We start from the raw sequence: 25403 nt of genomic DNA, 5'->3' as shown, positions 1-25403 counted from the left end.
CCGGAGCCATCCCCCCGCACCCCCCCGCACCCCCGGGTGGCCTTTGGGCAGGGGGGGAGCGGGCGAGGAAGGTTTGCGCTGCAAGCAGCCCGGCTCGGGACGGGAGGATCCTTCCTTAGACACCGCCCTGTACACCAAAAGCCGTTCCCAAACCGCGCCGCACACGCATCATTCGTAACTCTTTGACTTGGACGGTCTCTGCCTCCTTGCCTGTCCCCTGGGATGCTCGTCGGGGGCAGACAGGCACCCCCAGCTCGCTGAGCTCAGCAGGGTTGCAGCTCTGGGCAGGTTGGGGTGTCAGCCGGCCTCCGTGTACATTTACACCTCGTTGGCCCGTGGCTGGCTAGCGGAGGAGCTGGCAGGGCAAGGGAAGGGCTGTCCCGACTCCCCTGGGTGAGGAGCATCTGCCCAGCGCCTCCACGCCAAGCTTCAGGGCATCGCTCCTCCTCCCCTGCGGGCAGCACCGGTCTGTGCCATAAACTGCTGCCGCACCCACCAGGCAAGGGGGTGCTGAGAGCAGCTGGGCTGTGAGAGCCTCCCCCCAGCACCTTGCTGCCGGTGTGTCGGATAAACAAGCAGCTTAAAAAATGTGATGTGCCTAAAAGCCATCGCAAGCTGGCAAGGAGGCTGGCCAAGGGGTTGTCAGGTCCTTCCAGACTCTGCCACCAAGGATTTCCTGCCTCTTGAGACTGCTGGGAGGATTAGCCAACCTTTTACAAAGCGGGCTGAAATTAGAAGGCCTAAGCTATTCCTGCCAGGGTAAAACCAGCACGGAGCTTTCTCCCAGATGCACGCGAGGGGAGCAGACATGGGAATCTGCCCCCAAAATTCCCTCCAGGGAAAAGGCTTTGGAGATATCTCTGGGAGCAGAGTTTTTATTGACTGGCTGAAAACAAAACACGAACAAAGATGGGATTAAATCCCTGGGGTGAGAGGAAGGAAGTGAAGCCATGATCCTCACTGCGGTTTGTCTTTATTGGTAATCCTATCAGGCAGGCAATCATTAGCGTAGGATAATTGTATTCTAAGTAACCAACCATGGTACTTCCCTTCTGCATAGCTTTGCTTTCCTGGATCATCAGAGCTGCCCCTGAGCTCAGCCAGAACATCCAGACACCGGTAGCATCACAGCACTGTTCAGTTCAGCATCTTTTCTGATGTACATTTGGTCCCTTCTTCTCCCTTCCTGCCCAAATCCACCCTTTAGCTTGGTGAAGCTACTGGCTTCCAAAAGTTTGACTCGCTGGGTGAACGTAGTGGAAAAGCACGAGGGATGTGAGAGCCGGGGCGGCTCCACCAGGTAGCTACAAAGGGGTATAAACAGGTCTGGAGTACAGCGAGACTGAAATTCTCTCTCAAGCAGCTTCTCAAGACCCTTATGGGGACAGGAGGAGCAAAGAGGCTCAGCTGAAGGGTTTATGGCAGAGTCTGTCTGACAGACCAGGACAAGCATTGAACAGAGCCTGGCACAGCCCTGGGTACAGGACACACTGCTGGGCATTTGGGGACGCAGTCTGGGAATCAGTGAGTAATCAGGTTTGTAGTTTTTCAGATTTTCAAGTCATCTTGGAGCTGAGCTGACCACCTGCAGGAGCCATGAAGGTGCCGTCCCAAATCCAGTGCATCAGTTGCCCTCTGAGACTTCCCCCGAGCCCTGGAAACTGCTCGCAGCTGGAGACAGAACCGGGGAGGGGGAAACTCACCGGACTGGGTCTTTGCTCCTGTGTTCAGGCAGACTGTCAGATTTGGGGACAAGGAGGAATTTTGGGTGAGACTGGCCACCGTGGTCTGCTAGTAGGTTGACTTGGGGTGCTTTGGCCTTACACGCATGTTAGTGGCTGTCGCAGTGCCCTCGCCTGCTGCCAACATCCAGGACACCTCCTGCTCCTTCTCCCTGGCACTGTGCACTTCCCACGGCGCTCGGTGAAGCCTGTTAGAGGGTGTTTGCCCACGCAGGAACAAAATGGCACACGGCTTGCATGAACCCAGCACAGAGACCAAGCGCTTCAGTGGGTACCCTCTCAAGCAGGATTTATCACTCCTTAAAATACGAGGCGCTGGCGCTCACAGCTTCTTCTGAGGTCGGGATCACTGGTGGCGGAACTAAACAGGAGTTACAGGCAGGGACAACCATGAGCAAGCTCTGCCTTTGGCCCTGCAAGGATTCACTGTCGGGTCACTGGAACCTGTCACCCTCGCAGGAGTCATGAGGACTGCAGGGCTCAGGCACCTCTGAAAGACACCACTCTGGTCTTGAAGATGGCGAGGAGCGTGCAGGACACATCTGCAAGAACAGCTGCTCTCACCGGCCAACTTCATGCGAGGTGGCAGAATCGGCAGCAGGGCTCAGCTTCCCACGCCAGAGCTGGGGTGGGAGCCAGACTCTCCTGCAGACAGTGATCTGATGGGGACGATCCCCCGAGCAGAAACCAGGCCCGGCAGGTCCCCTGCCATATCCACTTGTCCCCTCTGTGGCTCTCCAGAGGCGAGTGGATGGAGTAGACTTGCCCTGATGCGGTAAGGCTCCCGCGGGGAGGGCAGGGGGCAGCTACAGGGTTCTCCCATCAACTCATAAAAACGTGCTGCTGTCTCCCTGAGCTGCCGAGGTAGGGGGGGAACCTGGTGTCTGGCAGAACAGGTGGCCCACAGAAGCTGGTGGCGACTCTTGTGCTTCCCTGGTCTGGGCTGCTGTGATAGCCGCCTGCACTGGACCCCGAGGGGTGGCTGTCACGGAGCCTCCCCAAAACTAAGGAGAAGGGACTGCAGCCCAACAGCCTCCGACTCCAGGACAGGAGGGGAAAGCTTCACCTGGGATCTCTGCCCGGCTACTGCCCGCCAGCCCCGGGATAGACAAGCTGCTGGTTTGCAGAGTCTGCGGGCTCGGGGAGGACAATCCCCCTCGGTCCCGCACCCCGTCCCAGCACGGGGTGCCCACCTTGCCCAGCGCCTGGAACCCGCATGAGCACGCTGCCCTCTCCAGGGAGCGGAGCGGCTCTGCACCGCCGGCCAGGATCGGCTCCCCGAGAGCCCTGGCCCTGCACAAAAGCTGCTTTTACAGGGCCGCGCAGGGGGAGCAAAGGGCTGGGCAACAGCTGAAGAGCTTTACCAACAAAGGCGGATTCAGGAGAGCTGCGGTGACAACTGCGCCAGGAAGCGTGTCCCCCCCGGAAAATGCTGCGCTGCAAATCTGCCTGCGGGAGGGACGGAGCTGGAGCGGCTGGAGGGGCCGGGAGAGCCTTCTGGAGGTACAAACCCCAACAGAGTACATCACAGCTTCTCACCCCCTCCCACAGCACATGAGCTACGTGGGTAGTAGCTGCTCCTCGTCCTCTGCTCACACAGGTGCCTCCCTCACCCCCCCGAAGCGAGTGGAGCTTCCAGACCCCTCTCCCCCACAGCTGTAACCCAAGCACGGGTCTACAAGATCCTGAAGCAGGGTGAGAAGGTAGAAGCCGGTTTCTAGCGGGGAAAGCGGCAGCTGTGGGTTTGCACAGACCTCAGCGACTCCAGGCAGATGACTCCATGTTCCCAGGTCCTCCAAGAGCCCAGCTCCCCTCCCCTAAAGCTTGAGCACAGACTGGTTTTGAACTGGTCCAAACTTGGATAATTTCTGCAAGCCCCAGTCATGCTCCAGTCACTAGTACCACTTTTTCCTTGCCAAGAGCAGCAACATCTCTGCGCTGCTGGCAGAAGTCAGAAGCTATCCCAGGAAATGTCACCATGCTTGCCCTGTTCTCAGCTGACACAGGCATGGAGGTCACTGACGCTCCTGGCTGCCGGCTCATCTGCGTTTTCCCACCCGGCCATGCGCTGGCTCTGATGCTGCCGTGATGCTCGGAGAGCTGGTTCAATTCACGAGTGGCAGAAAACTAAACACCACAAGAAGAGTTTGGCTCACCAAGAGGGCCGAGCCAGCCCAAGGGAGGGGATGGCCATGCCTGGCCCCCACTGAAAGGGGAGATCCCAAAAAGCTCTCTCATGAGGGCTTATTTCTGTGCTTTCTCCCCAAGCCCCACGACTAATCCAGCTGCTCACTAGGCCTCTGGTCTCACCCAGCACAGCTCTTTTATCATGTTAAAACTCATTTCCTAGTCTAATCCCTGAGCTAGGGCAGGCTCTGAGGTGGTGTTGATGGTCTTCAAAGTTTTAAGTCAGCTGTACAATTGGCCTTGCCCTTGAAAGCCAGCTGATAGTCCCCAGTGAACCAAAGCTCAAGGATACTGGCAGCCAGGCCAGTCCTGACCGCAGCAGAACAGCTGAGAAAAGACACAGCCTTGGGTCTAAACAAGGCAACACTGCACCAGAAAAGCAATTCTGAAATTCTCCTCCCTGCCAGCAGTGCTGGGACCCGGCCGGACCAGCTGCTGCTCCTCCAGCTGCCCCCATCCTCCTCCTCCTGGCAGGCTGTGGTGGAACCCCTCCAGTTTCAAGTCCTTCTCTCGAGCAAGAGGACACACAACGGTTAGAGGCATCACATACAGGTGGAAGCCACCAGCTCTCAAGCCAGAAGGGACATGGAATAATTATTTGGTTTTGAACACATTTCCAATCAGCTCTACCTGCCCCAGTTTAGAATCCTCCAGAAGCAGGGGAGGTGCAGTCCCACAGAGGAGCTTTTATATACCTTGAAAAAAGAATGAGATGCTGCAAGCATAATAGTTCAAACCTGAACCAGTCTTAAAACACACAGATACTTAGTGCTGTGCCTAACACTCAAGCAGGAATACAGCCCTGTTCTCTCTGTGATGAGCTTTCTAACTGCCACAAAAGAAACAGCAGTGGTTGTTGCGTTTGCATCAAACTAGATGAAAGGAGCAAGAGCAGTGGCAAGGGTGCAGCATAGACAGTACAACCTCTGCACACCCACTCGGGTAACCTCATCCTGTTGGCTCCCCAGTAGCAATTAAAAAAATCAGTTTTCTGTCCTCCTTGATGAGTTGAGGTATTAGGTTGTAACTGTCACTAAAAGGAAGACAGGTAGATAAATCAGAGGAACAAAATAATCAAGTCCAGGTTGCAAGGCCATAGTGGCACTGAAGTATGTACCAGCAGTACCTGCAAATTAGGAAGAACACTGGGATAATCTTGAAGCTGGGAACACGCAAAATTGCCTCTCTAGGGAATGAAAAGCAGAAGAGATATGTTATAAAAGCATTTCTACAATGGCTCTACTTAGCTTTCAGCCACCACAGTTCATACCACTTTCTGGAATTGGGTCTTGTTAAATGCCAAGCACCGAGGCGCCCGCAGTGCCCACACGGAGAACAGGGGCTCATTTGCTAATTGTGACGGCTTGGCCGCATCGAGCTAGACAGTGTCTAGCAGAGGCCGTGAACAGGGCACAGGGAGAGATCTTCTGAGGAGAAACTGGAAAGGAAAAAAAAATTTGGTTTTATAGGTGACACTAAATAAGAAGAGTGTTTACATCAGTGTTTGGGAAGGGAAGGACAGAGATTTATGCAGAAACCAGTAAACTTGCCGTCTGCTGCCACAAAACCATTTACTCTTCAAGGTGTTTCATTCCACAATATATTGATATAAATATTTCAGAAGCCTGTAGGCTGCTGTCCCACACTGTTTCAGCTTATTTACCTGCAGTTACTGGCTTCAACAAACCTCACTAACAAAATATACAAGTTTTTCCAGTTTCTCAATCCTTGTTCCACTACACAGCCAAATTTATTCCAAGGCTGCTTCAGACCTGGGGAGCACCCTCAGAGGCAGCTCTCTCCCAAACCCCAGGTACTGGTGGAAGGCTGGTTGGTGCTCTGCTTGGAGCCCTGCCCTTCCACCACCATCTCACACTATGCATCTTATCTAGAAGCTCAGCTGAAAGCAGCATGTGACACCTGGAAGATGAAACTCCCTCTCGCCAGTATTAGGTGGCAAGAGAAATACAAGCCAAGGCTTCCTGTAACACAGCCTGGGGAGGACAGGGAAGAGGGGAAAGCACGCACTGCAGGCTGGAAATAAAGCTACTGACACAAACCTTCTCCCAAAGCCATCACAGCCCCAGCAGCTTCCAAAATGTACCCCACCACACAGATGTGCTAATCACATGCGAGAAAGAGCTCGGGGAAGTCCCTAAAGCCCCCCTACGACCTGAACACCTCTCAGCATGTTGCTGCACTCTGGGAAGCGGAGGTGTACACGTGTAGGGGTTTTTTTTCAGATCAGGATATGGAAAAAAGCAACTAGCTGACAGGATAATGCAAAATAATTGATTTTATTTAAAATAAAAAGCCAAAACACAATCATCCGAACAAGACAATTAAGAGTATCCCAGCTCTGCTGGATGGGGTGATAAAAGCAGCTAAGGGCAGTGGCAGGGCTTGGAGCTGACAGCGTGACTGTCAAACGAATCAGTAAGCTCTTTCCTTCCCCCCTTTGCAAGGGGGATGCCAAACCCCTCCCATTACAACGAGCACACACAGGCATTTCAGATTAGATTCAGTCAACAGTCTTGCTTCCTGCCCCATGGTGGCTGGGGATTCAGGGAGGAAAAGGGTCTAGGTTAATTACGAAAGAGGTTGCTGTCTTTCTTCTAAGCATTTGGAGAGGCTTAATGTAACCGAGAAGACAAGCTGGAGCCAGCGTACCCAAGCTGGAAAGGGGAGGAAGGTATGCCAGTGCTTCCTCGGCATCACCCACTCCCGCAGCACTTGTGCAGGGAACAGGTGCCGAGATAGGCGTGCCTCTTGTTCACAACTACAGTTCTGATGGGGTATTTATTCGTTTGCTCCTGAACTGTCACAGCAGACAAGCCTGTATTGGTTATCAGACTCAAAAGCATGGCCAGAGCTCACAAATCCCTTTACCTTTCGCCAGAGCAGGCAGGACAATGACACTGATACGCACAGTACAATCGGGAAGCCCGCAGTCCAAACCCGGCACGTGGCTCGCTCAGCCCGGCCCCGGGGAATGGGGCAGCCCCCAAATCCCCCCCCGTCGGCCTGGAACACACCTGCAGGGGCTGAGGCAGAGCAGCACGGCTGCTTCGGGCCTCATGGAAACAAGGGACCCACTGTGTCTGGGTGCTGGACCACAGCAGCCTGCTGCATCCCGGGGCTCGACAGTACACAAAAGCAGTGGGGTTGGAAGAAGAGACATGGGTGCCCCCAGAAGCACAAGGCTGGAGAAGTGAGAGCACAAAACCCACTCTCCCCAGTCAGCCTCCCACAAGCAGGGAGCTAGGCACAAGGGGAGCACAGTTTTTAACTTTATTCCTCATTGACCTGGCCTGGAATGAGGGCTGGGAAGCACCAGCTCCCCCGCTTCCTGTAAGGCCCGTGAAGCTGACTCCCTGATGAGATAACTTAATATGGTCCTATTTTTAAAAAATCCCTATCTAGCAGGACCTCCTGTTTAGAGCAGGCCATGAAATGCCAACAGTTAAACTCTGGTGAAAAAAAAAGCCTTGTTCTGCTACAATTTATGTACCACACAGCAATTCTGGAAGGGCCACCACAGAACACCACGTGGCCAAGAGTGCTGAACAACATCCCTAATGTTTTTGGCTACAGAAAGCTAACACCAGGTTAGGAAGTCTCAGGTTGCTTAGGATGTCTGGAACACGTTTTGTGGGAGGACGACTTCAAAGCATCTTACACAGCAATGACATTTCAGCCTCACAACACCCCTGTGAGGTAGGTATTTTCCTCATTTGCTAAAACAGACAGAAGCTCACCAATGCGGCTGAGGCAAGAGCCTGTTAGTGGAAGAACCAGAGATCCCAAGAGTCCTGATTCCAGGTCACCTAAACGCCTTTGTTTCATATCAGAAAGTGCCTTGTGGAGAAGTCGGTAGAGCGTTGCTGGTATCACGATGCCTGCTGTCCATTTCAAACACACTGCTTCTCTGCGAGGGACGGCAAACAAACACAGGCTTCAATTGGGAATGGTTTTATTTCACCCCATGGAAGAGTTCATAGGCATGGAAGAACACTCTGCACTCTGGATCTTCCCACTGTGCTTCTGGTGGCAGAGGTGTGGTATTCCCGGCACAGTGATCAGGCTTTCACAGACAGGTAAGATTTTAAGACTGCAAAACTGAACCATGAGCGCCAGATGCAATCACAAGCTACAGCACAAGCCATCTTCCTGACACACTGTCAAACCACCAAGGAGGGCAGTGGACAGTTCTCCAAGGGCTCCCCACACCGTGACAGAGCTGAGACTTCTGAGCCTTCGTCTCCCCAGGCCCCCCAAGTTCTTCAAAAGGCAGGAGCTGCAGCCTGCTCTGTCTGAGGAGACACACAAATGGTGCAGGCTCCCAGACTTCAACTGGGCAGGAAAAAAGGCAGCCTTGGCCAGAAATGCCAGGAGTTTGAGAAGTTTCTTTGAAAATTAAGCAATTTTGTGGAATAACCTGCAGCAGTCTAGAGCAAGCGTGTTCACTTACACCTGGCTATCACAGGAAATTCAGGAGTCTGGACAGTTAAAGAACGTAGCAAAAAACCTTCTCTCTCTCCATTCTTCCACCACCACGCTGCTCCTACACAAAGTGACTGGCACAGAAGATTGAGAAATAGATCCTGACAAACGTATTTAAGGATTCCCTGGTACAACGGGATATGGCCTGGTCTCCCAGAAGGGAGAGAGTGTTTACATAGGAAGAGACAAGGTTAAAAAAACAAGATCAGAAAACCTAGTTAAGCAATGTTCTGGGTTCCATCACACCCAACACGTGTAAGAAAGTCACAGTTAAGGCTGCCAATCTGCTTTTTAATTCTGCTACCAGTGCCTGGGCATTATTGCATGTTTAGTACACACATGCCTCTTCTGCTTTCAAGTTTCCTCTCCCAAAGAAGAATGGCTGAAGCAAGATCTAATGCCCAATGCTCCTAGGTCTCAGGAAAGCACCCAAGGAAGCACCCCAACCCTGCCAGCTTCTGGCTGTGCTGTTCAGATTGAGAAGAAGGATCATCTCCTTGCAGCGCTCCTTCAGCCACAGGCCTCTTTGCTGACACCACCACCACAAACCCCCACTAAAAAAACCCAGCAGCTCCAACAGATCCCCTGGGGATGAGAGCTTTACCCAGCGTTAATACAAATGCATCTACACAGACTTAAAGCAACACATTGCATTTTTAAAAAGCATAGAACAACAATACATCCCCCTCCCAGTCCTTTAAAATTGGCACCACAAGTTCTGGAAACGTCTGAACCCATAACCTCAAAAAAAAGCCAGTTAGGGATGTGACCTGCACTGGCCTGAACGAGCCTACGACCCTGTAACTGGTATTTAAAGCCCAGCAACTGTTATTATACAAGAGTCAGATGTTGTCAGTTGTTGCCTACTGCTACATATCACACCTGCACCTAAAGGATTATAATTACTGACAAATGCTGACGTTTTTGCTGTGCAAGAAACTCCAGGATTCTCCTGCTCCATCAACCTTCCTATCGCAAGGTGCTAGTGCATCTTCGTTACCAGTCATCATAACAGAGACAGAGCAAAAGTAAACGGACCGTTGCTGGTTAAGGTGTTGCACCTCAGATGTATGCGCGTAGATTAAGACCATGAAAGATGCTTCAGGTCGGTGGCCACCTCTGCTGAAGTCGCTTCGGTGTTTGGAGCATTCATACCACCTTCCCCTCCTGAAATTCTGGTGTGAGATCCGCCGGACGTTCAGATAGGCCAAAAGGGCTGGTGTTCCTTTCCTCAAGTGTACAGGACAACATGTAAACATATGACAGTGTCAAAGCAAGGCAGGTTTTTAGATTTACCTGCTGGTTTTAAAAAGAGTTCTTTAAAAACTGACCGTCATCTTCCTTGCCAGTTACATGAACCATTAAATACTTGGCATGTCCTTACCCAAAGCTGGGTTATTAGTGCACTCACTCGGGGCGCAGAGGGGACAAAGCATTGCACAATAACGTAGAGTCGGGGCGTTCCCCTAGAAGTTATTAAGGAGCCAACCTTCGACAGCACATAATGAAGACTGATGTCTGGATCGAGGAACAGTGACAAAAACTTAAGGACTGTGAGAAATAGAAGCAGAAGGGGGTAGAACAGAGCTGGCTGGCTGCTAACGGAGCTTCGATCGGCAGCTGCCTCTAGGTGAGTGTTGTTATCGCTCAGGGGTAGCTGCGGCCTCCACAAGATTCCCTAATCCTGTTAAAAAAAGTACAACTGCCTGTCAACAACTACAGCATTCCCCTCATATCAGGGCACAACATAGCAGCATGCAGGTTAGTTGTATGCTTACTCTTCCTAAAGAATCGTACAAGCTAAAGTAAGGTTTTATGTTTGGAACTGTTTCTATCCACTAATCCATCACACAGCTAATGCAGAAAGCCCACCTGTTCTCAGAGTAAAACAATCAACATATAGGAGGAAGAACAGTGAAACCTGGAAAGCAAGTGTTCTAGGCAATGTGCTGATTTTTAATATTAAAGGTATTAATTTCAAAAGTTGAAGTGCAGACAACTGAAAAATGCACAGGATTTTCAGAAGCACAGATCTGCACATATGCTCTGCATTTTTACAGCTGTTTGTGGCTTTTTTTAAAAACAGGATCTGCATTAAGGTTCATTATCTCCTGCTGCTCCTCCCTGCCTGAAGTCACACTGGCTGCGAAATGGGATTTGACAATGTCATAACAAATTGTTAAAACCCCCAGGGCAAAAGAAGCAGTCAGTACAATTCTCTCCCAACTGTTTAATGATGCGCTTGTACCTGTAATTCAATTGTACTCAGTTATGAGCAGCTCCTGAAAACAAGAGAGCAGTATGTCACAGCAAGATAAACGGCAACATGTAGAGGAGCAAACAGGCCTTTAGGCGTGATCCTGGGAATCTGGGCTTCCCCAGTGAATTACTACTGCACGCCTGTCTCAGCTGGCCACACAGCAGGTCCCCACAGCACCTGCACCATCGGTTAACCAAACTGCAAGGAGTTTGCCTAAGAACGTTGGCCTCTGCTATATGAAAAAAATGCTTCATTTAGCAAAGAATTTCTAAGTTCCTCCCTGTGGAATACTCTCAGATTCCCAGTGTTTCACTGTTTTTAATCTGGCAAGACCAGAGAACTTCCTTCCTCGGCAACTTTTCCCTAAGCAATACCTATTGGTTCTGCAATATTAATGTTATCTCCCTCTAGACTGACTAGAAACATTTTTTTTTTAATAGGTAAACACAAGCATTTGCTATTTGAGATGAATTTTGCCTTTAACAGATAAAACAGTGGGTCACATTGAAGTAATCCAGGCAACAATAGAAGAAACTGTACAACTTTAAGGTTTCCTGTTTGGACAACAAGGCATCGAAACCTGAGTCTTGCCTGATCATTCATCATCTTTAACTGTTTACTATTCATTTGTGCTCTCTGAAGAGCACAATTAAAATATCCCACCTCTCCCATTAAACAAAGTAAAATGCTTTCTCTACTAAAAGAGACAAGTAGGAAAAATAATAAAACTGTTTATTAAATAAAGTAAAAAAACCCCGTTTAAAAACAAATATCAAGAATCTCAGTTATCAGTTTGGAGCCACAAAAGTAATTCATGGAGGGAAGATATCACCACTGGTCAACTGCTTTATGTTCTGTAAGGAATCCCTTACTCTCATCCCTCCATCCTGACGTTATCACCCTATCTGAAGTCTGCCAGCTCTGCCTTGTATTGTCTTTTGCTCGTTTAAAAACAACAGTTGCCATTGGGTCACCTGGAGGAGCTGCGCTCTTTGCTCACACAGTCGTCCTGGGAAGTTGTATCACCGTTACCCATCATGCTGCATGTTCTCCTCTTTTTCCTCCGGTGCATCATCCCCTCTGTCTCAGAGCCAGAGTCACACTGAAGCATAAAGAGATGAAATGAGAATTCAGATAAATCCAGTAAACTGGTAATGCTGTGGAATTCACCCTAAAAGCTACCTCAGCAACCCTGAATAATCACTATTCAAAGAACGTGCTATTTTAGATTAGACACATGAAATAGATTTTAAATTAAGTGTTTAAAAACCAGGAACAGGTATGTTCTTCGATTTGATCACTGACTAAGCTGGCTTTGGGCAAGATAATTGATGCTGAATTGATCCTAAAAGGACCTAATTTTCCGAGAGCAGACGTGGTGTCTTCTGAAGCACTTGGCTGCCTAGAGAAGTCCCCTGTCATAACTGACAGTCTCAGGCTTGGATCTTGTTTCCCCTTCTCATTTTTAAAACAATTGTTTTGCAAACATTTTACACAAGCATGGCTTAGCTAAATGACTGACAGATTTATACATAATATAAACACAGATCAAACAAACCAAATCCATTTCGCAACACAAAAAGGGCTTCAGCAAACTGAACCTGCCAAAACCACAGGCTCCTCCACCACATAGATTTGTTTAGCTGTTTTTATTAATTTCTTCCATAAGACACAAATATTAAGATGAAAACTCATGATCGGGTATGGAAAAACCAATATAATTGCAGGATATTGATCACCTACTGCGGTAAAAAGCATTACCTCTGAATCAGAGTCTGAGGAGCTGGAACTTGAGGAACTGGAGGAATCGCTAGAACTATCGGAAGCAATACCAGTAGATTCCTGCAGGTCAACTGAATCAGCCAAGGCTGCCAAGTCAGGATGCTCCTGCTTTAGGATCCTAAATACAGTTGAAATTTCAGCGTTAGCCTTTGAACAGTAACACCGCATGTAAACAAAGAGGGTATTTTGGGTTTTATTTTCAATAGAGTATGAAAAGAAAGCTACTAAATCTCTTACCTGTACCATTTCCGTGACAATTTGGGTCTCCCTCTTACTGTCTTGTGCCACACCACAGGGAAGTTGGTACAGCTGGCAAAGTTTTGTGTGATGGCAATAGTTGTGTCAAGATTGAGAACTACATGCCACCAGCCACCTATAAATACAACACCAATGACCGTTTCTGGCTGTTAGCAGAAAGGAAGTTCAAGAACAGCCATGCACACTTATCCCATAGCACAGGTGGAAATTGGACCTTATCTCCCAAACCCAGGTGAGTTTCCACCATGTCATCTTTCTTCAGTCTTATGTCAGCGTTCGCTCCAGTGCCTTACAGATTCTTGTTACAGAAGGCTGCTCAGCGCTCTGACCAAATTATCCAGCTCACAAACAGTACTGAAGATCTGACTTGACAGCAACACACTGGCTACTGACGGCTTATTTAACAGCAAGAGCCACTGTAACCCAGGCTGCACAGAGACCCTTTCTGTTAAGCTGGAGAGCACTTCCCATCCTGATTGAGTAATGTTCTTATGACTACAGACTAACCTTTCATTTAAAAATAGACACAAAATTGTTTCCCCACACAGGATAAAAATAGACAGGGTGTTCTTGCAACCCACTTATAACCTCAAAAAAAGACTAGGGAAACAGTTTAATGGAACCCGACAGCTACAAAATCTTAACAGAAGGTACACTGAGGAGTCACTAATAAGTGCCAAGACAATCACAAGGCACTCTTCAAACATGAAGTCAGCTGGATGTTAGAGACAAGCAATGTGGATAGAAGCTATGGGCCATGCTGAAAAAAAATGATGCAAGATTTAGAGATTAGAATTCGGCACTGAACTCACCGCTTTATCCACTAGCCATGTCACCTCCCAGTAATAATGGGCACACAGTGTGCAGCCACTCAAAGAGAATGGTATCTTGATCAGATCGTTCTTTAGCTTTTGATTTCAAATGCAAGATGAAGCATAACCACAGAGACGTGGGTGGAAGGTGTCAGTGCCTTTAAGTAGTTCTTTTCCCACAGCTAAGAAAAATTCATATGCAGCCAGACTACCCAGGCTACAAAATTTAGTCATGAATTTGCTACGGTGTATTTAAACTCAAACATTTTTGTCTAAGAGTTACTAGCACTCAGACACCTCTATTATTTTATGTCTTGACAGCTTCCTATTACTGCAATTTAGTTTAGTATCACATTCCTGTGACACTGCAACTCAGGTCCCATGTGTTTTGTCATCTGTACCACATGCAATCCTATCCTACACGTCATATATATTTCAGGACACTCAGAAAATAACTGAATAGTTTCAAAATGAACCTTACAGTATATGTCCCTTTTGAAACAGCTCAGTATGGTTTCTTTAGTAAGAGATGGGCCATATAAGAAAGCTGAAATACTCCCTTCATCTCTACTACACATAAATGTTAAAAATATGCTTTTCTCTCACAGATTTCCTTACTGGAGAGATTTGTACATACCTGGCACAAAGACTGTCTCTCCTGGTTTCTGTAAGATTTCCAGGGGTTTGAACTCAGGAGGCCAGGTGGGGAGCTGCGTCCTTGGATAGATGACGTTGAACCAAGTGATGGCCTCATCCTGCTGGTTCCCTCCCTCTTCTCGTGTCACTTTGATCAGCTCTCGGGGAGTGCTGGTAGGGAACAGGCACCAACGCTTGTGTCCCTGGACTAAGGCATTCCACGCACTCGTTCCCAAGGGATCGATGTGAATTCCTGTTCCAGATCGAGGTGGGCCCATCACAAACCATCTGCATGGGGGAAATAAAAAAATCCTTTAGTCACAGAGCAAGCAAGTTGTTACCTTCTCTCTTCTTCCAAGTTTCAGTTTCAGTTCCTTCATTCACCTTCTTGAGATTGTTAGGCTCACACTACACCAATAAGATATGACACATGGGTTTAACCTAAAAATAAACATGGATTTGGGACAGGAATGACTCTGGGACAAAAAAAGTGAAGATAGCTTTTTATATTTCACCACTGTGTTTTGTTTCAAACAGTTCTTCAATAAAATAGTCACATTCATAAACCTTGAAATCACTATCTAAGTCGCAACAGCTTGCATTAGGATTCTTATTATGCAGGGGGATTCTCCTAGTCCTATGTTTTCTAAAATTTGCTACTCATAAATGGATCCAGAAACACAGAACAGCGAGGAACAAACAAAAGGCAATACAAGTAAGGAACAGAGCAAAGTTACACAACCCTGGCCTCCCTCTATGCCTTCTGTTCACTTACAACAGGCTTTTCATTCTAACATTTAACTAGATGGAGCTTATTCTCCAGTGACCATTCAGGATTTGGTGTGTATATTCTCATTCCCCATTTGCAAGGTTTATTCCTCCCAATGGAGAACTTTATCTACTATACATGTTTAACAGCAGCAGCACCTTCAATTGCTCATTTCCCCTGTAACAGCACAGTAAGATCTACCATACCAGATAAAGCAGCATAAGTGAGGTGACTTAGTATCAGGCATCAAAAGGAAAAATATGGCGATAGTTATTTAATGGGCAGCAGAGAGGATATGAACTAGAGCACCAACAAGATCCCTCCATCACATGGCTGACAAGCAGGTGATACCCAGCAAGAGGAGTTCAAAGTTTCAGAAAATACCAGAAGTCAGCAAGCTCTCCATCTCCCCCTTCCAATGCAGGTGTAAATCAAGCTGGTTGTCAAGTATCATTTTCTAGCACCAACTGCAGGTACGTAAGTTTGTTTATCAAGCTGCGCTCTTCCTACCCCATAAAGGAGCCATAAAAAGGTAAATAAGCAGGTGCTTGTCACCTCTATTGTCAATTCACTCTTTAGATTCATATTAGCCTTGGAAAGCTAATTAAACCACAAACAGAACAGTCAAAGCTTTCCTGAAGAAGTCAGAAGAAATTAAACACATAAAAATCTGCCCGGTACACAGAGAGACACTCTGCTCAATATAATTTTTCTGACTATAACCTGAACCTACACACACAGAAGATTAAGAAACCCTTATTTAGCAACACTGTAATTTACCAGCATCTTCCTCCAGGCATTTAATTTACAATGAACATAACCCAGTTTGCCACAAGACATCAAATTTACCATTAAAACCTTCACAACCTGTAAGTTCAATTTAAAAGCAAAAAACACAAACCCCAACATACCTCTCCCAAACTAAAATAGCTTCTTCAGTAAATGTCTTCCAGAAATTACTGCCTTTATTTCAAAGAGGAACAACTCCAATAAAGATGCTCTGAACGGCAGAAGTTCCTACGTTAAGGTCTATATGCTATCACACACTTCTCAATCCAGGGATGAATCCGCACAGTTCTTATCCTGATCATATGATTAGAAAGCACCACTTCTAGATGGATTTTCAATTATGCTCTTAAACTGCTGGATACTCTTCATCCGTTTCTGTACCTAGATGTGACCCCTAACTCCAGGAGGCATCAGTGCGCTCTCCTGCATCATTCATCTCAAAAAATGGTAACAGCCTCAAACAAACCCACATTTTCCAGAACAAAGTACAAGAATTGTGAATACCAAGATCACAAGCAAGGAGCTCAGCATGTGCCTGTAGGTGGAGAGGGTGTCGAGGAAAGAGCAATATAGGTGAGTCACAACCAGATTATCTAGTTTACCTATAACTTGGAAAAACGATTGCCAGTTCTGTAAACATCTTCTGTTTCTACTAGAGACTACTGCTGGTGTGCTTTTGAATTGGATCAAAGCATTGTATGTTCTTAGAAGCGAATTAAAAAGGATCTGTTACAACACTGTAAACACACCTACTTCAGTGATCTTAAACAGCACTAGTTCTGCTTCACTCCTGCAAAAGCACACCTGGACTACTGACACGTGAGAGACTTGCAAACAAAAGTACCATTATTCATTACTTGTTCTATTTTATTTTAAAAAAACCCAAACAATGAGAAAACCCACATCACAGCCTCGTGTCGCTCAAAGGGCAAGGCATTCTCTGACAATTATAATGTCACTGTAAAGACTTTAATTACTTGGGAGCTTATGCTCATACTGCTGTGAAGCATTATATTAACATAGATAAAAATCACTTTTGTACTTAACAGCCCAAATACAAGGTTGTGGCATTTGATTTCAGGATTGAAGTGTCATTTCAATCCTTTTCCGATCAGATGCAAAAAAAGAGTTGAAAAGACTACACGGATGTGAAATACTGTTATCTCTCAAAATCATCTAAAGGGGAGCTAAGGACCAGTCTCCACACACACTTCATACTCATCTAGCTTCAGATCTTTACCTTAAAAGAACCCATAATTAAACTAAATTTCACACTATACATAAGCCACTGGTGCAAAACCCAGGAGCTAGTCTTGAGGTACTTAAAATCTGAAAGCCAGAAGGCACACATAGCAGGAAATTAATCCTCACAACCTTTATTAACTACGTAATTTTTTAAAAATCTAAAAAGCAAGGTAAACTTAATAAAAAAAACCCCAAACCCAAACTTGTAGCAATACTGGTGGCAGAACCAGAAATTAATTGTGATACACAAATCTGCCTTCCCTCTGTCTGCATATGCTCATTTCAGAAAAGCAGACATAAAGCTATTATTTTATACAAGACAGTTATACTTATTTAGGAGTAGCTAATGAGATGGAAAATACCTACTTTTATCTTGCTGACACTGTACTGTACCTGTAAGGTGGCCTTCGTTTCTCCCCTGCATACTGAAAAAGATCATCAGTGAAGAATTTGGGTACTTTGTAGTCCTCCAAGAGTTTCCTGCGCTTGGGATGCTCTCCATAACTGCTGTCAAAGATGTAGAGTGGGCTGTCATCGCGTGTGGTTTCCATGTACTCTATGTAGTATTTCATCTTCATCTTCACAGAATAACCGTCATTGTCCTCCCCACATTTGAACTTCTGGTTCCGATACTTGCGTTTCAGCCGCTCCAGAGTCCACTTCTCTTGGGCAGACCAGCCCACCTGGGCGTTCAGCAAGACTACAGGCTTGTAAGGTTTTTCATAACGCTCAACAAATTCCTCCACTGTTAACTGGAGTGCATCTGCCCTCTCCACGTTATCCTGTGAAACCAAGAGGAATACAGAACAGATATTAAAACAGACTAGCATGCTAGAGCTGCGCTTTCTAAGTCGGTGTGGAAGAGCTTCACACTCATACTTTGCTCCATACACCGCGAGGGTATCAATCTGCCTACGTGTTATTTTAAGCTCCCCGAGGCAGCAGTCCTATTTCTCTTGCCCTACTCCCTGCACCCATCAGTAACACCAGCACTTGGCACTCCTCCCCACCGAGGCAACTCCCCGGGTGGAGAGGCCACCCCTGCCCTTTCGGCTGACACATCCCCTGCTCCATTTTCACCCCTCTCACCGCCCCCGGAGAAAGCGCCTGGGAATTACGTGGGCGCTCTGGCACCGAGGGTGCCCATCCCACCCCAACGGGGCGCTGACCTCCCCGCACCCTCCACGCCACGTGGAGGGAGATAAAAACGCGAGCGCTGTTGAACTTGACCTGACCCTCTCTCTCAGCGACCCGGCCCAGCGCCCCCAGGGAGCCCCACCAGCTCTCAAAGCAGCCCCAGCCTCAAGAAAGAGCCCTTTCCCGTTCGCATCCGACTTCCCCCGGCCCCCCTTGCCCCTCAGGCCTCCCCAGGACCCCCTCAGCCGTGTGTCTCTCCGCCCCTCCATTCCCCTCAGGGCCTCCCTATTCCCTTCAGGCCCCCCCACTCCCCACCCCCCGCTTCCCTCAGCCCCGCCGTTCCCCTCAGGCGAGGCGAGGTCGGCGCGGCCAGGGCGCACCTTGCAGGCAGCGGGGCTGAGGGGGAAGGTCTCGCAGTAGTTGTGGCGGGTCCAGTCCAGCGAGTCCTTCAGCTCGGGCCGGGCGCTGCGCTTTGCCTCACGGATCCGCTTCTTGCTCTTGTGATTCATGCTGGCGGTGTCGGCGGCAGCGCTGGGGACCCCCACCATCCACGGCCGCTGCCCCCACCGTGCCCCAGGCCCCGCTCCTGCGCCCGGCCCGGCCCGGCCCCGGCCCGGCTCGCCCCGGCGCGGCCGCCGCACCTTCGAGAAATTTCACCCCCTTGCCGCCGCTGTCGCCGCGGCCCCGCCCCCGCCTCCCTCCCATTGGCTCTCCGCGCAGCCGTCTTCCGCCACGCCTCGCCCGCCTTCCGGCGCTGATTGGCCGAGGCGGGGAAGCGGCGCGGCCGGGCGGCCATGTTGGGAGGGAGGGTGTTGCGGACGACAGGAAGGCAGCGCGGGCGGCGGCCGCCCTTGGTCGCGCCTGCCCCGAGCGCGCTCGCCGGCACGGCGGCCCCGGGAGCACCCCGCCGCCTCTCCCCCTTCCCCCGGCGGGCCCGCGCTCCACCGCTCCTCTGACAGCGGCGAGCCGGCCGCACGTCACCCGGTTCGTGCGGGACTGCGCAGTGCCCCCTCACGGCACCGGCTGGCGGAGGCGCCCACCCTGCCCCGCCGGGGCAACGGCGCGGCCCGGCTTAACCGCGACACTCGGGGGAGGCGGCTCGGAGCGCCGGGACAGGCCGCGCGCGGAGCCAACCAGGCCGCCGCCATAATCGCCCGCGGCGGCAGCGCTCCCCGTGACGTCACGCACGGAGAAGGCGCCGATTGGTCCTCGCAGCCTCGGTGCGCGACGTAGCCGCCCGCGATTGGACGGCGGCGTGGCCATGGGGGAGCCGCGGCGGGGCGGCGTGCGGCGGTACCGCTTCAGCGAGGGGCCGGCGGCGCTGGCGCTGCGCATCCCCGAGGTACCTCCCGGGGAGGGCGTGGGGTAACCGGGCCGCCGGTGGGACCGTCTCAGCGGCGGGGCGGGGCCAGTCCCGCCTTCCCAGCGCCGCGCCCGGTGTGTTCCAGGTGTTGGACTCGCAGTACGGGCTGTACGTGTGGCCCTGCGCCGTGGTGCTGGCCCAGTACCTCTGGGTCCACAGGAGGAGCCTGCGCGGCAAGCGAGTGCTGGAGGTACCGCTGCCTGCACCCCCCTCCCCGACACTTGGCTCTAGCTGCAGGGGCAGCGTCCCCCTCCCGCCCCTCTGACCGCGCGGTGCTTCTAGATCGGTGCGGGCGTGAGTCTCCCCGGCGTGGTGGCGGCCAAGTGCGGTGCCGAGGTGACCCTGTCCGACAGCGAGGAGCTGCCGCCCTGCCTGCAGCGCTGCCGGAGCAGCTGCCGGGCGAACCGCCTGCCCCACGTCCCCGTCATAGGGCTCACCTGGGGGCGGGTATCGCCGCAGCTGCTTGCTCTCGCTCCTGTAGACATTATTTTAGGATCAGATGTCTTTTTTGACCCAAAAGGTAGGTTAATACTCTCTATCTTTGATTTGTGACAAACTGCAAGGATTTCTTGTCTAAGTCATACTGGGAACAGAGTGAAGAGATCAGGTGATAGCGTGGTATTGAACTTGTTATTCTTAGGGTAATTCTAGCATTAAGCTTTCATAAATACCGTCAGAGGGAGATGAATAGAAAATAGAGTACTTAACCAACTGCTCAAGGCCACACTTCTCCAGTCTCTCATACAGAGGCCGTTAGTCTTACACTGATTTTTAATTACCATTTCATATGACCAGATGTATTTAACTACCTAGAATCCAGACACTAACCAAGGCTGTTTAATCTCCCCAAACTACACAGACTTTGAAGATATTTTAACTACAGTTTACTTCTTGCTGGAAAAGAATCCACATGCTCAGTTCTGGACTACTTACCAAGTCCGAAGGTAAACTCCTTTGCATATTTAAGATGCAAATCTTAATTCCTGTCTCCCTGGTTTTAACTTAAGTGTTAACTTCTCAGAGGCACCACCACACCGATTCCAGAGAAGCTCCTCACAAATACTGGATCAGGCTGGTATCAGCCATGCAGCAGCCAAACAGAACCACCAAGTTACTGTTGACTAGAAAACTTAACACAGTTTTGTGAACTGTTTTGTCTGGTGACAACCTGTAATTACTACCAAAATTATAAACTGGGATGTGTTCACACACTGGTATTTCCTCCCCTCAGTGCCGACTGGTCTATTGAAGCTTTGCTCTGCAAATGGAAGTTGAAGACTATCCACGTTCCCCTGCATTTGTTCAGTGCAGACCAAGAGCACCTGGCCAGCTCTTCTCTACCAGGAAGACATACAATTGAAATGATGATCATCTCACTAGCACAATCAGATGGAACTTAAGTTTATTCCACTTGTTGGTTCCGATACAAGATGATACTTAAAACTGTTCACTGTATCACAGATCTGCAGAAAACAGTCCTGTTTACAGCAAACCTCGTGTGTACTTTTTGGGAAGCAGATCCCCTTAGCAGTAATTCTTAAAACATGCATCGTAAAAATAAATCTGTTCAATTTTTCAGCTATGGCTTTTGAGAAATTTGTGCTCCTCCCCAAAGACCATGTCATAGTTCAAAGACTCAATTCTATTATGTAAGCCACTACACAAAATAGCTTAACAACCTGACAAAATCCGCAAGTTCTAATTTCATTTCACAACTTCAGCTATGAAGAAAAGTTAACTGCACTCTTTCAAGATAGAAAAAAATATCCCCTTAAAGAGCCATTTTCCAGGACTGAAGCTCTTTCCCAAAGATTTATGGATACAAAAGCCAGCCCCATTGTTTTTAAATGAACCTGTGTAGACTGCCACTAGCTATGCAGTCCTGGAAGATACAAACTCCTCAGATTGTAGAAAAGTACTTTTAATCCCCAATCAAGCCAGACCAAGATGTTTCAGATGTTTCCATTCCCGTTTAACATACATGCATAAAGTTAACAAGGCATTACAATAACCCTTGACACATGATGTTTGAAGTTACAATTCATCTGGTATCCAAATCAAGAAGAAAAATCACAGTAAGATTAGCTCCCATCAAGCAGCAGCCTGTTGTCAGGGCAAACACACAGCAAATGCAATTAGTACTGCTCAGTGTGTATCTTGGTAACAACGTCTATCAGACCTGTCTGTGTTTATAGTCTGGTGTGCAATACTTGCCATACAATGTTTGGGTTAGTCACAATACTAGTTAAGTTTGCCCACAGTAATTTAAAAGCAACCCCAGTGGATAAAATCTGTAAGTAGTAGAATGCATTCAGTTACTATAGAGAAGTTAAACATTGACAGTATAATTGCAGAAATCTTTTCAAGCTAAAAATAAGCTGACTCAGACATTAAGTTGAGAAAAGTTAACACAGAAAAATGTTTAATATTAACTACAGAGACAGTGGGTATAGTACAGAATGTCTTAAGCAAAAGATACACCAATCAGTACTTACAAAGGAATGAACCATTTCTTTTCTTAACATTACATTTCTCATATGCAAGTTCATATATGTAGGTTGGTATGTTTTATCATTCTGGAAAAAATAAGGTGTGTATATCATCAGCTAGATGTGCTCACTGTATGCTCCATTATTTTTACGCAAGGCCCGGGTGACTGGAAGTGCAGTTGTCAGGCATTTTAATTAACTGGACAGCCATTTGTTTCTGCACGACAAGGCATCGTTACACAGGAGCAATCAGGAGAAAACAGGAAACAGCCAAGCACTCTGCACTGCAACACGCCACCTTAACAGCTAACCAGCATTACTCAACTGCTACACAACTGCGCCTAGTGCACAAAAATACATAAGAGAAGAGATTAGAATTGAGTCTGATAAAACAATCCTTTCAAATATCAACTGTCACCTGAAAAGATTTCTATCAATTTGAATTTGAAGATACTATTTGAATTCAAAGTAAAAAAAAGCATTTACAGTAAGTTTCAAATTGAAGTTTTGCAGAATTTTATTTAAGGAACGAAGACAAAATTGAGAATACTTTTTGACAGAGTTAGCTACTCAGCATATACTGGCTGCATGTTTTCTCAGTATGAAACTGGAGGCAGCAAGTTACCATCAGTTTTAATTTCAAATGAAAGTCAGCACTATATAAACAAAAATGAAGTTTTACCTCAAATATCCAAGCCAATAATGAAATCGGTAGTCGTTCACTTCACTAAATTACAAGAAATTTGAATAACAGCAACAAAATGGCACATAAAATGTAAAATCTGCCACTTGAGGCGCAACTTAAACAAGTAAAAAGTTAGACAAAATGTTACAAAATAACCTTTTCAACAGCTGGTTGCTCGTGCCAGGGGTCTCTCCAATGGGCTGAAGACTCAAGCGATCTTTTCCCCCCAAAGGCGTCCTTTATGTAGACTCTCATTTATCTGATGCATCTAGGTTTGAAGAAAGAAAAGTTCAGCCAGGTTTCTACCTTGTCTCTTTTGATTGTGTGGATGACTTCAGGTATACTTCTAGTTGTGTTTCAACTGGCTTTGCCTAATTTAATTAATTTTTAGGAATTTCCATAGTGTTCCACCTCCCCCCCCGTGTGTTGCTTTACTTCAGAGGCCAAATGTAAGGTTCTGTCCAAGTATTTAGTTACAAAGAATAACAAGCATCAGGCTGTAGATCAAGCCACCATTAACTTCAATTCAGCCTGTTCAACAATAGATTATTAAAAGTTACATAAAAAGTTATAAAACTAATACTTCTTCATAAAGACTTAACTAAACACTAATTAGCAATGAAAACAAAGTGTGACTAATTTTGCTACAATTATCTAACTTCAGAGCTAGCTTAGGCCCTTTCCTTTTAAAAATAGGACCAAACAGTTTGAAGGGTTAAAGACACACTATCCTTTCCCCACCCGGTGTATCCTTAGATGCCTCTTCAAGATGTCGACTTGAGGAAAAACTAGTTTCCATGGTTTTCTCGTTGCAAGGAATTTGCCACTTTTCTAGAACAGTTATTACCTCCAGTCAGTATAACGGCCACTGAACCGATCTTCCATTATAAAAGGATAGTGTATCTTTAACATTTAAAGACAAACCTGCTCCAATACACGCCCACAGAAACTGGTCCCTGGAGGATCAGCCAAATCAGTTAAAATCTGCAATACTGGCCAATATTCTTTTAGCAAACAGGAGACCGCAGCTTTAAAGGGGAAAATGCAGATGTTGGATAAATACAGTAAGAAATAGTCATTTTCATCATAGGTTGCGTCTCATACAATATTTTATCAAAACCAAGCCATTAATCTCTCAACAAAACATTTTCTCTGTAAAAAAATTTCTCCGTAGAAAGCCCTTCGGTATTAATTTACCTAAACCGATAACCAAAAAGCACTGCTCAAGAAAAAAAAACTAACAATGTGCCCCATTAGGATCCACTTGGTTCAGGCTATTAATACTCTAAGAACTACCCAACACCCCATCTAAGTGCTATAATAAAGTAACATGCAACATGTGCTGATCCCGAGGTACATTACCATGTTCCTAGGAGGATACAGCTCCTTCTTCTTCCGGAGACTTGGGAGGGCTCTTAGACCTGGATCTAGAGTTGGATTCCCTCTTTGAGGCAGGGGGAGGGCTTCTAGATCTGGACCGGGATCTTGACCTGGACCGGGATCTGGAGACAGACGAGGACTTTGACTTGGATCTCCTGGCAGACCTGGACTTCGAGGTGGAGCGAGACCGAGAGCGTGTGCGCGACCGAGATTTAGATCTACTGTAGCGGGACCGACTGCGGGATCTAGAGCGGCTCCTGCTTCTAGATCGGCTGCGACGGCGCCTTCTAGGGCTGAAACATACCAAGAAGAAAAAAAAACGTTAAAAGTTGAACACCTGCAGCGCAACAGATTTCAACGACTACTTCGGGCCAGGGAGGGTGGAACGGGACCCACGTGGGCCAGAAAGTGAACGTTAAGAGGGCGCCATTGTTCAGAGTGGCCAGGGGCTAGATCTGCTCCAAGGCGAAACCCTTCTGCTCTAAGCGAACTCCACGTGCCTTTGCTACTAATCCCGCCACTGCACGCACTCGGAAAAGAAACGAAACCAAGCGGCCCCCACTGTCCAGGCGCACGCCTAAACCCTGTCTGCCCCTTCATGAGTGAAATTCCGCTGCCCTCCCCCGCTCCCCGTCCCCTTCCAGGCGCTCACCTGCGGCTGCGGCGGCCGTAGCCACTGCTCCCGTAGCGGCGCGGCGGCGGGCCGCGGCGGCTGTGGTGCGAGTCGGGGGGGCGGCCGTACCGGGCCATCTGCACGCGGAGCTCGCGGCCATCCAGCACGGCCCCGTCCATGGCGTCCATGGCGTCCTCGGCATCGCGTTTGTCGTGGAAACGGACGAAGGCGAAGCCGCGGCTCTCCTTGGTGTAGCGGTCCCGGGGGATGTAGACGTCGCCTACGCGGCCGTACTTCTCGAAGACCCTCCGGAGCGTGTCCGGGGACGTACGGTAGGTCAGGTTGTCCACCTTGAGGGACGTCATGCCCTCCACGTCCGGCGGAGGGCGCCCGTAGCTCATGGCGGGCAATAGCCCCCGAGGGGCGGCGGCGGCTGAGGAGAAGAAACCCAAGTGAAGGGGGGCGAGGCAGGAGGCGGCGCGGCCCTGAGGGGGAAGCGCCTCACACCGGAGGGGGGGCGCCGGAGGGGCGGCCCAGCAGAGTCCAAAAAGGAGGGGAGCTACAGGGCATAGGGGAACGCCGCGGGGTCCTCAGCGGAGAGGAAGGAGCAGGCACCCACCTCTGGGGTCCGGGGGGAAGGCGGCCTAAGGCCGGAGCGGAGGCGAAGCGCCAGCAACGGCCACCCCGGCCCGCTGCCGCGAGGAAATGAGCGGGGCGCCGCCCGCGCGCGCCTACTTAACGCCACAAAATGGC

The 25403-nt window shown here is 48.8% G+C and overlaps 3 protein-coding genes across 13 annotated transcripts; 1 reads left to right on the top strand and 2 right to left on the bottom strand.

The window, feature by feature from the left end:
- Positions 1-899: 899 nt before the first annotated feature.
- Positions 900-18770, bottom strand: JMJD6 (jumonji domain containing 6, arginine demethylase and lysine hydroxylase). 2 transcript variants are annotated; one of them, XM_074921658.1, is made up of 7 exons: positions 18501-18770; positions 17377-17765; positions 14182-14468; positions 12712-12847; positions 12454-12592; positions 11667-11794; positions 900-5367 (listed from the first exon to the last, which is right to left on the bottom strand). In XM_074921658.1, the coding sequence occupies exons 1-7, from the start codon at positions 18666-18668 to the stop codon at positions 5319-5321; spliced, it is 1296 nt and encodes a 431-aa protein (XP_074777759.1). In that variant the 5' UTR covers positions 18669-18770; the 3' UTR covers positions 900-5318. The 2 variants fall into 2 exon arrangements, with proteins under 2 accessions (XP_074777759.1, XP_074777760.1); XM_074921659.1 differs by lacking the exon at positions 900-5367 and adding an exon at positions 6211-10116.
- A 116-nt stretch (positions 18771-18886) lies between these two features.
- Positions 18887-21061, top strand: METTL23 (methyltransferase 23, arginine). Of its 2 annotated transcripts, none has more exons than XM_074921852.1 (5): positions 18887-19462; positions 19569-19673; positions 19766-20003; positions 20343-20427; positions 20715-21061. In XM_074921852.1, exons 1-5 carry the CDS (start codon positions 19382-19384, stop codon positions 20881-20883), a joined length of 678 nt encoding a protein of 225 aa, XP_074777953.1. In that variant the 5' UTR covers positions 18887-19381; the 3' UTR covers positions 20884-21061. The 2 variants fall into 2 exon arrangements, with proteins under 2 accessions (XP_074777953.1, XP_074777954.1); XM_074921853.1 differs by lacking the exon at positions 20715-21061 and adding an exon at positions 20505-20703.
- An 817-nt stretch (positions 21062-21878) lies between these two features.
- On the bottom strand, positions 21879-25389 carry SRSF2 (serine and arginine rich splicing factor 2). Of its 9 annotated transcripts, none has more exons than XR_012634748.1 (4): positions 24690-25357; positions 23582-24330; positions 22814-22925; positions 21879-22313 (listed from the first exon to the last, which is right to left on the bottom strand). XR_012634748.1 is itself a non-coding variant. In XM_074921856.1 (3 exons), the coding sequence occupies exons 2-3, from the start codon at positions 25049-25051 to the stop codon at positions 24027-24029; spliced, it is 666 nt and encodes a 221-aa protein (XP_074777957.1). In that variant the 5' UTR covers positions 25052-25083; positions 25270-25389; the 3' UTR covers positions 21879-24026. The 9 variants fall into 9 exon arrangements, 4 of the variants coding, with proteins under 4 accessions (XP_074777957.1, XP_074777958.1, XP_074777956.1 ...); XR_012634745.1 differs by having other exon boundaries at positions 21879-22925; positions 23582-23685; positions 24020-24330; XR_012634747.1 differs by having other exon boundaries at positions 24020-24330; positions 24690-25355.
- Positions 25390-25403: the final 14 nt, after the last annotated feature.

The sequence above is a fragment of the Athene noctua genome, chromosome 18 (assembly GCF_965140245.1).
Source record: "Athene noctua chromosome 18, bAthNoc1.hap1.1, whole genome shotgun sequence".
NCBI classification, from domain to species: Eukaryota; Metazoa; Chordata; class Aves; order Strigiformes; family Strigidae; genus Athene; species Athene noctua.
This window is presented reverse-complemented; position numbering and strand designations above follow the sequence as displayed.

Bases quoted from the DNA above. Each gene is read 5' to 3' on its own strand.
- JMJD6 (XM_074921658.1), bottom strand. From the start codon at position 18,668: ATGGTGGGGGTCCCCAGCGCTGCCGCCGACACCGCCAGCATGAATCAC. The intron at 17,766-18,500 runs GTGCGCCCTGGC...TTGGTTTCACAG, and splicing joins TCAGCCCCGCTGCCTGCAAG to GATAACGTGGAGAGGGCAGA. The intron at 14,469-17,376 runs GTACAGTACAGT...TCCCCCATGCAG, and splicing joins AAACGAAGGCCACCTTACAG to ATGGTTTGTGATGGGCCCAC.
- METTL23 (XM_074921852.1), top strand. From the start codon at position 19,382: ATGGGGGAGCCGCGGCGGGGCGGCGTGCGGCGGTACCGCTTCAGCGAG. The intron at 19,463-19,568 runs GTACCTCCCGGG...GGTGTGTTCCAG, and splicing joins TGGCGCTGCGCATCCCCGAG to GTGTTGGACTCGCAGTACGG. The intron at 19,674-19,765 runs GTACCGCTGCCT...CGGTGCTTCTAG, and splicing joins GCGGCAAGCGAGTGCTGGAG to ATCGGTGCGGGCGTGAGTCT.
- SRSF2 (XM_074921856.1), bottom strand. From the start codon at position 25,051: ATGAGCTACGGGCGCCCTCCGCCGGACGTGGAGGGCATGACGTCCCTC. The intron at 24,331-24,689 runs GTGAGCGCCTGG...GGTATGTTTCAG, and splicing joins TACGGCCGCCGCAGCCGCAG to CCCTAGAAGGCGCCGTCGCA.